This window comes from Lycium barbarum, chromosome 5 (genome assembly GCF_019175385.1).
Source record: "Lycium barbarum isolate Lr01 chromosome 5, ASM1917538v2, whole genome shotgun sequence".
Taxonomy (NCBI): Eukaryota; Viridiplantae; Streptophyta; class Magnoliopsida; order Solanales; family Solanaceae; genus Lycium; species Lycium barbarum.
In genome coordinates, this window is record NC_083341.1 from 142,008,378 (window position 1) to 142,023,575 (window position 15,198).

Consider the following 15,198-nt stretch of genomic DNA (forward strand, 5'->3'; position numbering starts at 1 on the left):
TATGTAGCAGAAATTTTTGCTCGTAATCCCTTTGAGGGACTATTGTTAGTACATAACTCTTAGTAATTTCTCTCGCATTTTATGAATCTATTAGACTATGATATAAAGATTTCTTTTGAGCAAATTAAAACTTATATGAAAAAATTGAATCACAATCTAAACAAGATTTCTTTTGAGCAAATTAAAACTTATATGAAAAAGTTAGACCACAGTCTAAAACTTTTGTAGACGTGAGATGACTATCTAATGTTTATGAATCTCAGAAGTTATAATTGCACAACTTCCAAAAGGTGGGGACAAAATCGCAATGATGACCTACGGGAATATTTGGGTAAATTTCTATAGTACTTGCTCAACTTTCCGCCATAGTCTTGGAAGGAAATTTTGGGCATCTAAAAAGAAACCGTGGGCCACAGTTCAACCCAAGGCCGATGATTTTTGAATGTCGGAACGGCTTGGACAGGTTAAGTTAGGGTCATAGCGCATCATTCCTCAGAGATTGCACAATCGCATTGCTCATAGTAGTTTTAAGTTGTTAGCTGCTATGATTCATACACAGTGATTCGTGAGAAATATAGTAATTCATTTAAATTCAGATAAGTTGATTTATATATATTAGACAACAACCATAATTAATACATCTACAGTCAACTGCTAATAAAAATAAAATTTTGCTCGAGGTTCACTTATAATTCCAACATCTAATAACAGCCAAGATGTAGGCGACAAAATTTAAAGTGTAGCTGGAAAAAAAGAAATTAGTAAGCACACTTTCTGAAATGTTTTGCACTCTCCTACACCCTTATCATTGACCACCAAATACCTGTAAAAGATGAAGAGCAGCCTCTATCAGAACATTAGCAAGTCTTTCTTCCCCGCTCTTCTTAGAAGAAATGGGGGTGAATGGGTGGAAAGGGAACTTACTCCGGCTAAAACGTCCTTAGACAGCTTAAGCTTGATTTTTCTAGCTTCATCTCCCACAGGTTTTTTCTGGGAAAACTGTCGTATCACCTTTGGCGCAAACTCTTCACTTGGGAAATCAGAAATTACCCCAGATTCCTGTTGCACCTTTTGCTTCTGAAAAGATGGAACAATTAAACGTATAGGATTAATATATTAGACGGTTCTGAAAGATATATTGCATAAGGTAAGATGAAACTGACTGGTCAAATTCCTAAACTAAAACTGAACATAAGGCTTGTAATACATTACAGCAAGTAATAATAATTTGGGGTGAGGAAAAGAGGGCAACTCAATTTACCCCTTTATTTGGCACAAAAGTAACATCTTTAATTTTTTTAATTTTGCTAGAAGAGACTTTTTCTAACATCAATTGATATATTACCAATATACATAAGAAGTTATCGATGAAAAAATAAAGCTGTCTCATGTTATAACTACTATTTAAAGAATGAAAACGCAAAAAGGAGATGATAAATAAGAAACTCAATCGAGTCAGTTCAAAAACTGCTGCTTAACAACTATTTCCACGCTAAAGAATCCATTAAAAATGGATCACTGACCTTCATTCGTTCTTCAATAGAACTTAAAGCACGAGATTTATCAACTTGTGTAAGGTAGAAATCACGCTCCCTCTTAGCAGCAGAAAGCTCCAAAGCTAGTTTCTGCTCACGAACTGCGTGCCTTTGTGCTGCAAAATGTTTGTAAGGCATCAATTAAGCTGTGAATGAAGACTGAAGAATGTAACATAACCCAATAAATTGAAAATAACAGCGTACCAATTTCATCAGTAACATCATCCCATTTGATTTTAGACAAGTATTTGACATTCCAAATGTCATAATAGAATGATGACCTTTTCCTTCCACCTATACAACCAAAAACTTGACAATAAAGTCTATAACCTCTCAACGTCACTGCAAATGCAAGAAAAAGAAGTAGTTTTTTTTTTTTTGATGAAATAGAAAAAGAAGAAGTTGAAAGCTGAATCTGACGAATACAAACAATGATAGTCATTATGTTACTATTGTTATGACACAAATGGTATAATGCAGCACAGCCATGTTCGTCTACCCGTAATAGAAGCCAAAATTTTGGCTAGTATCTGAATTATTGGTGTTCCCCCTAAAATATGTGTAACAAGCAGAATAACTAGTCAACTCAAAAAGAAAATAGAAATACTTGCCAAACTTGGTGCAAGATGCTATGATGGTACCCTATGAACCAAATAGAAACAAAAAGCTGGAAAGCTATGTAAATAGCCTGAATGTCTTAATAGAATTCCTTAAACTGGAAAAGAAAGAAAAGAGAGGCATTGCCAAGAAAAATATGTTACCTATCTGTTGACCATTTAAAATATTTGCGACTCTCTTGGCAACATTCTTCTTCGTAAATTCAGTCCACCTACAGATATAGATGATAGTTTAATTATTTTCGGTAACAAATGTCATAATCTTGCAGATGCAAGATGCAGAATTCATCATTGTAAATTTTTAATGACGGATAAATAACAGATAAATCTGATTTTAGTTCACAGAAACCTCAAAGTAATACATACCCTTCTGAAAATGCTAGCCCTCGGAACCCACCTGCCCGTTTCCGATTCATTTGAGCAGCAGCAGCTATATGCAAGCAATGAAAAAGACAACTAAGCTGAGGAGGAGGGAAAACATGCTGCATAGTGAAGCATTTAACCAATATCTCTGAAGATGTTGATCAAATGAAAAGTAGTGAAGATATAAGAGCATAAATAAGGAACTCAACAAACCTTCAGGTACAAGATATATTCTTTGAATTTCTCCAAACTGAGAAAGAACCTGACGAAGTTTCACGTGGTCCATACGAGGTGGTACTCTACTTACGTGACAAACTCCACGTTCTTCCACCTTCACACCTTCTTTAAAGGACTTTTTCTTCTTTTTAACTTTTCGCACCTCTGTTTTAGCTTCATCTCCCCTCTGTTCTTCTCCACGTGCTGTACTTGTTTCCTCAATTTCCAAATCTTTCTCACCCATCTAATGAAAATGATACCACTGAAGGAGAATACCAGTTCTGCCTAGCAGATATATCTTCTGCTAAAGTGGAATTTGTCCGCTAAAGCTACAAGAACAATTACCAATGTATTTTAGAAACATAAATTAGGACAGTATTAGGATTCACCGAATAGACTGTAGCTCAGAAGAACAAAATCTACAACAATAATAGGAAAGTTACACACATTGTATGTTGTTTTGGTTACTAACAATGTTGTCAAACGTGTGCTTAAGCCTTGAAGCGAGGCCCAAAATATGTTGAGTGTTTTGCCTCGCTTAATGTGCGCTTTACTGTCGTCACCAAGGTTCTAAGACATGCTTTTTCTTGCCAATGAGCGTTTCTTGAAGAGGTATTTCACGCTATTGCTATTGTTTTTCAATTTCTCTGTCCATGTACTTGTTATTCATGCTTATAATTATTAGTCCTGGACTAAACATATATGCATGTATTTTTTTCTCCATTTGGGCCTTTTTTCATTGAAGCCTGCGCTTAAAGCCCCAACAGAAGGTAGAGCTTTTTTGCGCTTTTGGCAACACTGGTTACTAATTACTATCAAGAAATGGAATTAACCAGGGAGCGTAATTCTTACGATGGAACGTTATTTTAGAACAGCCTTTGAAATATTGTTTTTAAGAAATTAGCAAGGAAAATTTTCCTACTAATATATTTGGATAAATAAAATAACGGATAATTTTCCCCAAAGTATTTATTTTTAAAAAGTGAGGTGTTTGACCAAGCTTTTGGGAGAAACTAGAAAGTAGCAGAAGCATATTTTTAGAAGCTAAAAAAAATAGTAATTTTTACCCAGCAACACTTTTGAGAAAATTACACTTAGAAGCACTTCTTAAAAGTTAGGTCAAACACTAATTGCTACTCAAAAGTGTTTTTTAATTTAATTGATCAAACACAAACTGTTTTCCGTCAAAAGTACTTTTTTTAAAAGCACTTTAAAAAAAACACTTTTCAAACTAAGCTAATTTTAAAAACTTGGTCAAATAGACTATAAGTCCATCACTAATATTTATTAAAATGAAGGCACCTAAATTTAACACTTTAGTGGGCGTTTGGCCATAAAAATTATTCACTTTTTTCCGGAGTTGTATTCCGGAATACTAAGGGCCCGTTTGGCCATAAATACCAAAAACTGTTTCACTTTTTTGGAATTTTTGACGTTGGAGTTGTGTTTAGCCATAATTTTTGAAATCGTAGTTTTTGGTATACAACTCCGGAAAAAAGTGAATAATTTTTATGGCCAAACGCCCACTAAAAACAAGAAAAACTTGTTTTTCAACTTTTTTACACTATATTTTAGGGGTGGGCGTTCGGTTCTTCGGTTTCGGTTTTTTAAAAGTGGACACCGAATTAATTCGGTTAGGTTTTCTACTGGGATACTTGATTGATTGGTCGTAGGAGACAATAGTATATACAATCATGGAACCGATGATCCATTCTAATATGAATCATTAAGTTTCCTTCTTAATATAGTCCTCCAACCAAATTGATGAGTCATCATCATTAACATGTGAGGAACTAAAATTTCTATTTGATTTTGATCACCTATTATGCTGGCTGCCAAAGGAACAGATTGCATAGAGGAGTGATTCTACAAATTCAGTGATTCTTTATCCAAAACTAGCTAGGGTACGGTGAAAAAAGAAATTATAAGGAGAAAATAAAATTAGCTGGGTGTGAGAACTCCCGCCGCCGTTGTGTGGACTTCTCATTCAACTCATAAAATGTAGTCACTTAATCTCACTCTCTCCACCGAAAAACAATCTGCAAAAACATTAAGTACTATAATTACGGAGGCGTTACGGTTGATGAGTTGGACTTGGTCTTGGAGAGATAGCTGGTGGCCTTGCCTGGTAATACTAATTTGGGTCTAAGAAAGACACAAACTGGAGTGGGCAAACGGCTAACCAGCTAAACTAAGTGATCTGAAGGTAAGGGTTATTTATTAAATTTTCGGTTTAACCGAATACCGAAAAACCGGTGAACCGGAACCGAATACCGAACCGGACATCAAATTTTTTATTTAAAAAAACCGAAACCGAATCGAAAAACCGAAAAAACCGAACTAATTCGATTCGGTCCGATTTTTCGGTGTTTATGCTCACCCCTAAATATATATTTCACTAAAAACTAAAATTTCAAAAACAATAGCCAAACACGACTCCAACTCCAACTTCAAAAATTCCAAAAAATTTGAGCCCTAATATTTCGCGACGAATTTTGTTTTGTATGGCTATTAGATCCTACTTCTTTTATTTCTTATTTTGCAACAAAATTATAACTTCGTAGTTAATTTGTCATTATTTAGCACCAGTAAATAGTTTAACGCTAAAACTTGTTATTTCCTGTTCTTTTTTGTGGTGTTAGGATCATAATTATACAAAAGTCTTGGTTAACAAACATGTGAAGAAATATATTATGAGAATTTATAAGCCCCACTTATTTTAATAAAGGCCTTTAATAAATACTAAGTAAATTTGAAACAATTGTGTTGAATGTCACTTAGGCCTCATTTGTTTTTATTAAAAGTGATATGTCTGAATCTGAATATTAAGATGTATTTTAAGATTAAGAAGTTTGAATCTGAATACACACACCTTTATCATTCGAATTCTAGATAATTAACACTATTTGATTTCTCAACATTTAAATGTATAAATTTTGTCTTTATTCAGAAAAATTTAAAAATATGAAATTGATATAAGATACTAGTAGTGAAAGATTTGGTGTTTATACATCCTCTAAGCATTAGGTAGTCAAGAAAAAAGTGTGACAAGCAGGTTGCGAGTAAACCCATTACCTCCGTAACAACGTCAATCAATCTATGTATCTGCTCGACTGTGGTACATGAGCAAATAGGCCATATTATCGAATAACAGGAAAAGGCAAGACATTCTAGGGTACAAAAGAACCCAATGGTTCAGGGCAATTTAGCTGCTGCATGGCCTCAATCTTCTGTCTACGGTCGTCCAGCTCCCCCGCCAAATCTCTGTCTCAGATTATTGTACGTCCGAGAAACTAGTTGCAGTCTTGGATCATCAGCTGGTATCTCCCGAACCTGAGATGCACAGAAATTTACCAAAAAATTATCAAAACATACATTTATCAACCTTGGCTGGAGAAGTTATTCTTGAATAACCACAAATGGTGGACCAGAGCTACTAGTTTTGCACCATTCTATATCAACCTTTCGACATAACCAAATTGCAAGAATGCAAGTAGATCCAGACAAACCATAAGACATGAATATACTTGGGGATGAATCCGTAGTGGTTATCAGGTAGACTTGATTGGACAAGATACTTTGGAAGTTCGGTTGCCAATTGCAGGAGCAGCTAAGAACTTTGTTATAGCATCTAAGAGCCGCTTGCAATCTTTAAAGTTTAAACCTTGGCACTATCTAATAGTGCCCTTCCCTAGCGTTATGGAAGAACCAATGGATCTGTCAGCAAGTAAAGAAAACTCACCTTCAAGCCATCATGATATGCTTGAACGGCAGGAAATGTTGGTGTAATTTTACGAGCTTGCATCATGTCCCATATCAGATTGGCAGTGGTATATCCACCGGTCTGCAGACATTAAATACACATTAAATAACTCGTTATGTGATGAGAAAAGAGAAATGTAAGAGAAAGCTAAGGGCTAAAACTCCTTCTTTTCTGCTTTCCCACCTTTTCACCCGCAGCAACAAGAAGGAGATCACTTCCCATTTTGGGACTCAGGAAGAAGTTCCTGGAGTTCATATTTACCTGCACAAGTAAGAAACTTTATCAAGTGGAATCCACTCTGACATAATGAGAAATTGCTATAACACGGTCAAACACACCATACCAGTGTCTCTTCAGCGAGTTGCATCCCTTCAGAAGAGTAACCGACCATTAACAAGTGTCTACAGCCAAATAAAATTTGAGAAATGAGAATCAGCTTGGAGAAGTTTCCTGCTCAACTACTTTAATTACTTTTATAAGCTCCTTTAAATTGGCTCTCTTGCATCATGGCAGAAAATCCACTTAAGGAGATCATGCATGAGTTCTTTATCCCGAAAAAAAGACCATGCATGAGTTCTTTATCCGGAAAAAGAAGACCATGCATGAGTTAAGATGACAGCTGCAGGAAGATATACTAGAGTACAAAGTCCTTTATATGGTGGTGTTATGTTGTGATAGAACGCCAACTTTCTAGGCAAGACTATAGTGCAGCCTTAAATGTATTTTGGAACTTACCACATATAATTCAATCATAGGTGGTTTTCCCGAATTCATGTAGTCCTCAAAAAATTTCCAACCACGTTGTAGGTCTCCAGAATGAAGATAACACCTGCACAAACACATGGAGGCGAATCAAAGAAATGAACTATAGACTATGAAAAATTATGTAAAACTTGAAATACCGTTGATTTTGGTAAGTTTTCAGTAACGTGTGTTTCTTGGATTATGCACCCAGATTCCCCGAATACATGGGATACATAACGGATTAGTAATAATGCTAGTTCGAATGCATCTTTAACCAATGATGAAGGGAACATCTAGTGAACATAGTTTCATGGTTCGCACTCAACTGGAGATTTAAAAAATAACAGTACAAGGAGTCATGATAGAGTTGCAGATTTGACAGTAGCTTAATGCTATGTCCTAGGAGTAAAACACAGATTACATATTTAAATGACATAAATCAAGCCACACTGGGCAGCGAAGACAGCACACTGAAATGGTTGGATAAGGTTATTCCAGTAAAAAGAATGAACAGATTCACACATGAAGCACAACGCAAAATAAACTAAATATAACTTGGCATGAAATTATAGACTGCCTTGAAGCCAGACCAATAGTCCAATGCTTCCAAGTAGACTAACAGTTGTTACTTAGTTAACAGGCTCGTACATGTGGCCCAACCCTCTTTATAGGAATTCGCAAGATGATCATGAATCCAAAGCAACCTCTAAGATGGTGTTTGGACTGCCTTTTTTTACATGCTTTTTGGCTAAAATAGCTTTTAAGCTCTTTTGTGATGTTTGGGAAATGTAAAAAGTGCTTTTACACACTCACTTTAGGCCCTAAACCACAAAGATAAGCTAAAAGTCTGACTCTATCCCTCTTTTGTACTTATTGCATCTTCTTGATGCCCTTTCTATAAAGTCTACTACTTCATCAAAAAAAAAAAAAAAAAACTAAAAGCTAAAAGTTGGGTATCCCCAACTTATGGCTTTTACCTTATCAACAACCCAGTGAAATCCCACATCGTGATATGGCTTTTACCTTATAAGCTACTTAAAAAAGCCCATCCAAACACCCTCTAAATCAAATATTTCAGCTACTCAGACGGCCAGACCAAGTGCATTCAATGGATAGAATATAATAAACAGCAACAACATACCCAGTGTAATCCCACAAGTGGGGTCTGGGGAGGGTAGAGTGTACGCAGACGTTACCCCTACCTTGGAAGGTAGGGAGGCTGTTTCCGAAAGACCCTCGGTGGATAGAATATAATAAAAAGGCATGAAAATAAAAGGCCAAACTTGGACACCTGAAGGAACTAAGGGAGGATATTTTTGTTTGATCATGTACTACCAAAAGTTGTTAGGACGGTTATTTAAGAACATATGCTAAAAAATAAAGTTGCAGGAAGAAAAGTAATGATGAGAAGTATCTTCTGCTATTAGCATCATCCTGATGCTCATTAATGATATCATTTTACTTCATCACAAAAAGCAATGGCGAGGGATAAATATATTTCACTCATTTGCTTGGATATAAAACTGGAGGCTACAGACTACATGAGCCTTTTTCAATCATTCCTAGAGAGAGTGGAACGGAGGACCAAACAACAGGAGAGGAGGAATGTTAAGTTAAAGTAAATCAATTATGCCCCCAGTTGCTTCCCTTCTCCTCCCCACTTCTTGAGCCAACAGTGTTTACTTGGTGCTTGACCAGGAAGTAAAATACAAATTATGGATAAGTTTCCTGAAAAATACTTGAGCCATCCCCTATATAACACGTGTTTCCGAATACCTCTTTTCCTTTTATCAAGAGCTGCTTTCTACATTATTATCTCTTGGTATAGGTGTTTACACTTACCTAGAGCTATTGAAAGAGGAAAAGGAAATTTTACAGATTAAAATTGAAGGACTTAGATCAAAAGCTCACAGTCCAAGGACATTTCCGGAGAGCCATTTCATTGCGAAGGATTTATGAATGGTGCTGCTTGTTTGCAGAGTTTGCTCTTTTTGTAGAAATAAAATATGTGCTTTTATAGAAGTCTAACATATGAAGCTTATGCCTACCTTGAAGGAAACTAAAAAAGCTTTAGAGTTATCACCACAGAGCCTGATAAGACTAGGACCACCCTGTCTCATCCAATGTCAAGAAACTTTTATACTGAACACAACATCTCTGTCAACCAACTCTGACACACCTCATGGCGCGATTACATTATGTATGACTTAATAATTTAATGCTGTGATTTCAAGTTGCTTAAATACTTTCTAAAGTTCTAATCTCTCCTCTATACGGATTGTGAGCTTTACAAGACTCTAACCCTTTTAACCAACTTATAGAGCTAAACAGTTGGTTGCACCGTGGAAACAGCCACTTGCAGAAATGCAAGGTAAGGCTGCGTACAATAGACCCTTGTGGTCCGGCCCTTCCCCAAACCCCACGCATAGCGGGAGCTTAGTGCACCGGGCTGCCCTTTTTTTTTTTTTTATAGAGCTAAACAGTTGAAAGGAGGATCTAATACAATACCTCATGGTTTGCATCAAAATGAACACATCAGGCGTTTTACCATCCTTGCTAAGCATCTCAAGAAGTGCATCGATCGACTGCCATGAAGAAGAAACATAAGATCAAACTGAGAATTGCCAAATTATTAAGGTTGGGCATGTTCTATTTTTTTTTTTTGATACGGTAAAGGCTTTTTTTACTATTAAAGTACAGAGATGGTACAGAAACAGTACATGACTAAGCATCCTCCCAAGACATAGAAAGGGAATTGTCATTTTCGTAAGGATCCTGATGTAACTCACAACACAACCTTTGTCATTTTTTTTGTTTCAATAAAATGTTTGTTTCCTTGTCAAAGAAAGTCTTTGGAAAAATTGATGTCACCAAAATCTTCAATGACTTTACTGCGGTAGAGACAATAGTACGCTCAACCTTGATCTGATCCCTAACAATACTGACACTGCTTATTTTACAGATTTAAGATCCACTGGTGTCATTAAAACTTAAATGTGCATGACGCTATACTAAGGATTGTTTTATCACGAAAATATTCCATTGTGACATCATACTAAGGCTTTCTTCAAAAGATTGAATTCAATCTTCAAGGTTTATTTCACTTTTTTTTTTGCCCTCGGGCATCTCTGCAAAAGGTCTTCACATATAAAGATTAGACCAGACAATTTCCAAAAGTGCTATGCTTGAATGTATTAAATTTACTACACATTCAAATAATTAGACAACGTTAGGTCTATGTTATCTGTTCTCAAAATAGAATACAATTATTTAAGATATTTATTGAATCCGAGGCCTACTGCACGGAGGGGGAAGCCTACTGCACATAACATATTGAATTGGAACGTCTAAATTAAATGAATGCCAAGTGTTTGGCAAGTTAATTTACAGGAAAAAATAACAGACGGATTTGAGCCATATCTATTAAAGCAAAACTGAATTACATCTAATGATCTTGTTAGTGAATGTCAAGTATGGTACCTCCACACTTTTTAGGTCAGCACAGGCATGAAACGCAACATGATAAACTGTGAATTCCCTATTTAAAAATCCACCACGCCGAAAAACATACTCAGCAGTTGGGATATTGTAAAGTTCTTCCTCAGACATGTCACTAGGTGCTTCAACTGCTGACCAACCCTTGGACTGCTCAACTAGCTCAATAATCTACTCCAAGAAATAACAAAATCAAATAAGTTAAAATACTAAAAATGGAAAACTTGTAAAAGCACATGATGCACTTGTGGCTCACCTTGGAAGCTACATCATCCGTGACAGGTTCCTTATTCTTGTGAGCAGCTATAAGTCCAGCATAACAGAATTTATTCAGACCAAGACCAGCAGCAGTCATGTCCCGAACAATTGCATACCTGCAATGTTAGAAGAGCAGCCAATCAGATGCCAGAGTAAACAAAGATTGGATGAAATATGACACTGAAGCATTAACAAGGACTGCAGAGAAGTTTTGACACTTCAGGGAACTTTAAGGCTCTATATCCAGTAGCTTCCCGGAGCATATCAATCAAATATCATTTCACTGAATAAGCAGATATTCTTATTCAAATGAACCATAACCTATCATGGTGTTATGCCTGGGTAATTACTAATGAATTTGCTGCATTCCAGACTATCCACTGCATGAGGATCTAATTGTGCAACTAACTAAACAGACATCAGCATATGCCTTCACATGTAGGCATGATCAATTGTGTATTAGCAATATATAGAGTTGCAACCATTGAGCAACTTTCTTACACTCTGTCTACCCGACCAGCAGCTGCACATGCATTGAGGAGATAAATATAGGTTTGCCCAGTAGGCTTGACTTCAAATCTCTTCATTTCTTCCAAAAACTACTTACAAATAAGAAAAACAACATTAATTACTTCAATGGATCATAATACTGTTGATACTTTCAGAAAAATGAAGCAGAAGGACACTGCAACACAGAGTAAGGACACATACCCGTACTGCTTGTTCAGAATTTTTGCATTTTCCACAGGTAGATATCAAGAAATTGTACAAAGCAACCTGTGATATCGGCAGAGAAACAACAACCCTTGTTGTTATTATAATTTTAAGGCTGGGTATAACTTACACATTGTGGCAAATATTAAAAGTGAGTAATACAACAGAGGTGACTAGGGCCTACCAAATACGGGGGATGATATTCTCTGGAATACTTGTTCACTTTATTTGAGATGGATGTGTGGCCACACCAGGAGCGACAGGATTAGGAATGAGGATATTCGGGATAAGGTGGGGGTGGCCTCGGTGGAAGACAAGATGTGAGAAGCGAGATTGAGATGGTTTGGGCATGTGAAGAGGAGAGACACAGATGCCCCAGTGCGGAGGTGTGAGAGGTTGGCCATGGATGGTTTCAGACGAGGTAGGGGTAGGCCGAAGAAGTATTGGGGAGAGGTAATTAGACACGACATGGCGCAATTACAGCTTACCAAGGACATGACCTTAGATAGGAGGGTTTGGAGGACCCAAATTAGGGTAGAAGGCTAGTAGATAGTCTCGTTATCCGTTCTTATTAGTAATCGCAGTATCGCAATATAATTTCTTATGCTCCGATCTATGCTATTATCTACTATTTCCTGTGCTTTCATTATCCTGTGGTATCTGTGTCGATTGCATTATTTTATTTTATAGTATTGCTTTTCCATGTCGCTTTGAATTTCTTAGCCTTATCTGACTTTTTTATGCTTTTATGCTTTTCTTGAGCCGAGGGTCTTTCGGAAACAGCCGTCCTACCTTGGTAGGAGTAAGGTCTGCGTACACTCTACCCTCCTCAGACCCCACGATGTGGGATTTCACTGGGTTGTTGTTGTTGTTTATTTGAAAATTAGTGTTTGGCCATATAAATTCCAATCCAACTTGAAGTTGTATTTCAAATTTGGAAAACAGCTTTTAATGTGGTTTCTAGCTCACTTTTCACTTTAGAAGTTGCGTTTAAGTACATTCAAGCATGAACATTATTCCAAATATTCTTTTAAGACAGTATAACCAAACACAAGTCCATTTTCAACTCTAACTCCAACAATTCCAAATAAAATTGAATGTATGGGCAAACGCCTACTAAGATATGGTAGCAAGCATAGGAAGGAGACATACATGAGGGACCAAGCCCATAGCTTTCATTTCATCACGGAAAAAGAAAGCGTCTTGCAAGCGAGCACCTTTCATGGTCCCAATGAAATGTATCTCTCTCAGGCTTTACTCCATCTAGCACCATGTCATCATCATAAACATCCCTCAACAAGTAATGCCTAAATTCATGTCATACATACACAAGACTCACTGTGAGATAAATCGAGTCCTCAATCAACTGGAGTAATGATGAAGATGACCTTAGTAATGCCTAATTCATATCATACGTATACACAACGAGTCCTCTAACAAGTATGTAACCATGATTCAAATCAATTGGTAAAAATTACCTTCGCTGAGCAGTCTTCCGGTGTGGCCGCGAAGTATCGACGCCCTATAGTTCGAGCGAGTAGATAGATTTCTGGGTCCTGAAAAAGCGAACGAACAAAAATGACGACTGTTAACTGACTGCAGTAGCAGTAGTACCAGAGAGGCTTCATGACTGCACTGTCATATTTACTAAAAAAAAAAAAAAAAAAATACAAACATCAATTAATTAAATAAAAATAAAAATTAAACATGAATAGTAATGTAATTACTCTTTAATATAATCCGCCCACATAAATTAAAGGTTAGTAGACATAAATAAAGGTTGATGAAAGTTAATGAAATTAATAAATGATTGATGGGGATAATTGTAAAAAAATTTCTCCAACTGATGGGTCTTTTTTTTTAATAAAATATAAACTTAAGGTTTAAATTTTATATTTAAAAAAATTAAAACCATGAGTGAAAGCGCATATCTAAACACTGGTTTGAAACCATGATTTGAAAACGCATGGCGAAACGCCTACTTACATTATTATGATTATTATTCAGAGAGAGTAAACAAATTATCCGCCTGCATCCATCTATAAATTTCGTCCATAACAATAATTGTACAACACAATTTTATAGAGTTGTATACATGATTTTAAGAAGATGGATGTACTATTGCGTGGAAACGGATTCACAATTTATATATGATGGATTCAACCATTAGGTTCTTAGCATTAACTCAATTTTTTATTTTACATATCTATACACGTATTGAAAATATTTGAACTCATTGACTATATGTTATATTCTCCACTGCAATTAATTTTATTCTAACTATTTAGAAGAGTGTGTGGGCACTTTTTCGTCCTCCGCCCACCACTTTTTCGTCGTCCGTTTGTGGGCCCAAAAAAAAAATATGAGCCCGCATATTTTAAACAACTATTAATATTTAAAAATAACTATTAATATTTAAAAAAAAAATGTGGCCCACATATTTTAAAAAACTACTAATATTTAAAAAAAAATTGTGAGTCCCATATTAAACACCAACCAGTAATAAAAAATAAAAAAAAGGTGGAACCCACCACATCCAAGCTCACAGGAAAAAAAAATGGATCCCATATTAACAAAATTAAGTAATATTAAAAAAAAAGTGAATCCCATATTAAAAAAACAAATAATGTTAAAAAAAAGTGTTTAGAAAATCAAACAATTAAATCAATAATGATGGATTCATTGCCACATGCGTATCAACCCATTAGAGGGAGCAAATGAAATTATTGTACAACAACATACTTAAAATACAAAAATGCTTAGAAAATCAAACAATTAAATCAATAATGATGGATTTATTGTCACATACGTATCAACTCATTAGTGGGAGCAAATGAAATTATTGTACAACAACATACTTAAAATACTTATATATATATATCCGTTTTCCAATTTTTGAAAAAAAAAATTGTGGGCCCATATAGCCTGATGGATGCATTGCCACATGCGTATCAACCCATTAGAGGGGGCAAATGGAATTATTGTACAACAACATACTTAAAGTATAAAAGTGCTTAGAAAATCAAACAATTAAATCAATAATGATGGATACGGAGCACAAACTACAATGTTAGATTAATCGTGTTTTGAACATAGTATCCCACATTGACAAAATCAAGCAATATATATAAAAAAAAAAGTGAAACAAAATCAAGAAATATTAAAAAAAAAAAAAAACTAATCTCATATTAAAAAAACAAACAATGTAAAAAAAAATGTAGATTTTATATTCGTAGCAAACACTAATATAACAAAGTTTTAAATATGGAGCACAAACTATAATGTTATATTAATCATGTTTTGAACATAGTATCCCATATTGACAAAATCAAACAATATATAAAAAAATAAAAAAGTGACTCCCATATTAAAAAAACAAATAATGTTAAAAAAAAAAAAAAAGTGCAGACTTTGTATTCATAGCAAACACTAATATAATAAAATTTTAGATACGGAGCACAAACTACAATGTTATATTAATCGTGTTTTGAAC

At 35.4% G+C, this 15,198-nt stretch overlaps 1 protein-coding gene and 1 pseudogene across 1 annotated transcript; both read right to left on the bottom strand.

Moving 5' to 3' along the window:
* Positions 1-629: 629 nt before the first annotated feature.
* LOC132641993 (pre-rRNA-processing protein ESF2-like) lies at positions 630-5,945 on the bottom strand. Its single transcript, XM_060359184.1, has 9 exons — positions 5,807-5,945; positions 4,675-4,770; positions 2,729-3,058; positions 2,519-2,582; positions 2,297-2,364; positions 1,740-1,829; positions 1,524-1,651; positions 925-1,077; positions 630-823 (listed from the first exon to the last, which is right to left on the bottom strand). Exons 3-9 carry the CDS (start codon positions 2,973-2,975, stop codon positions 806-808), a joined length of 768 nt encoding a protein of 255 aa, XP_060215167.1. The 5' UTR covers positions 2,976-3,058; positions 4,675-4,770; positions 5,807-5,945; the 3' UTR covers positions 630-805.
* On the bottom strand, positions 5,618-13,333 carry LOC132639946 (pentatricopeptide repeat-containing protein At4g35850, mitochondrial-like; annotated as a pseudogene).
* Positions 13,334-15,198: the final 1,865 nt, after the last annotated feature.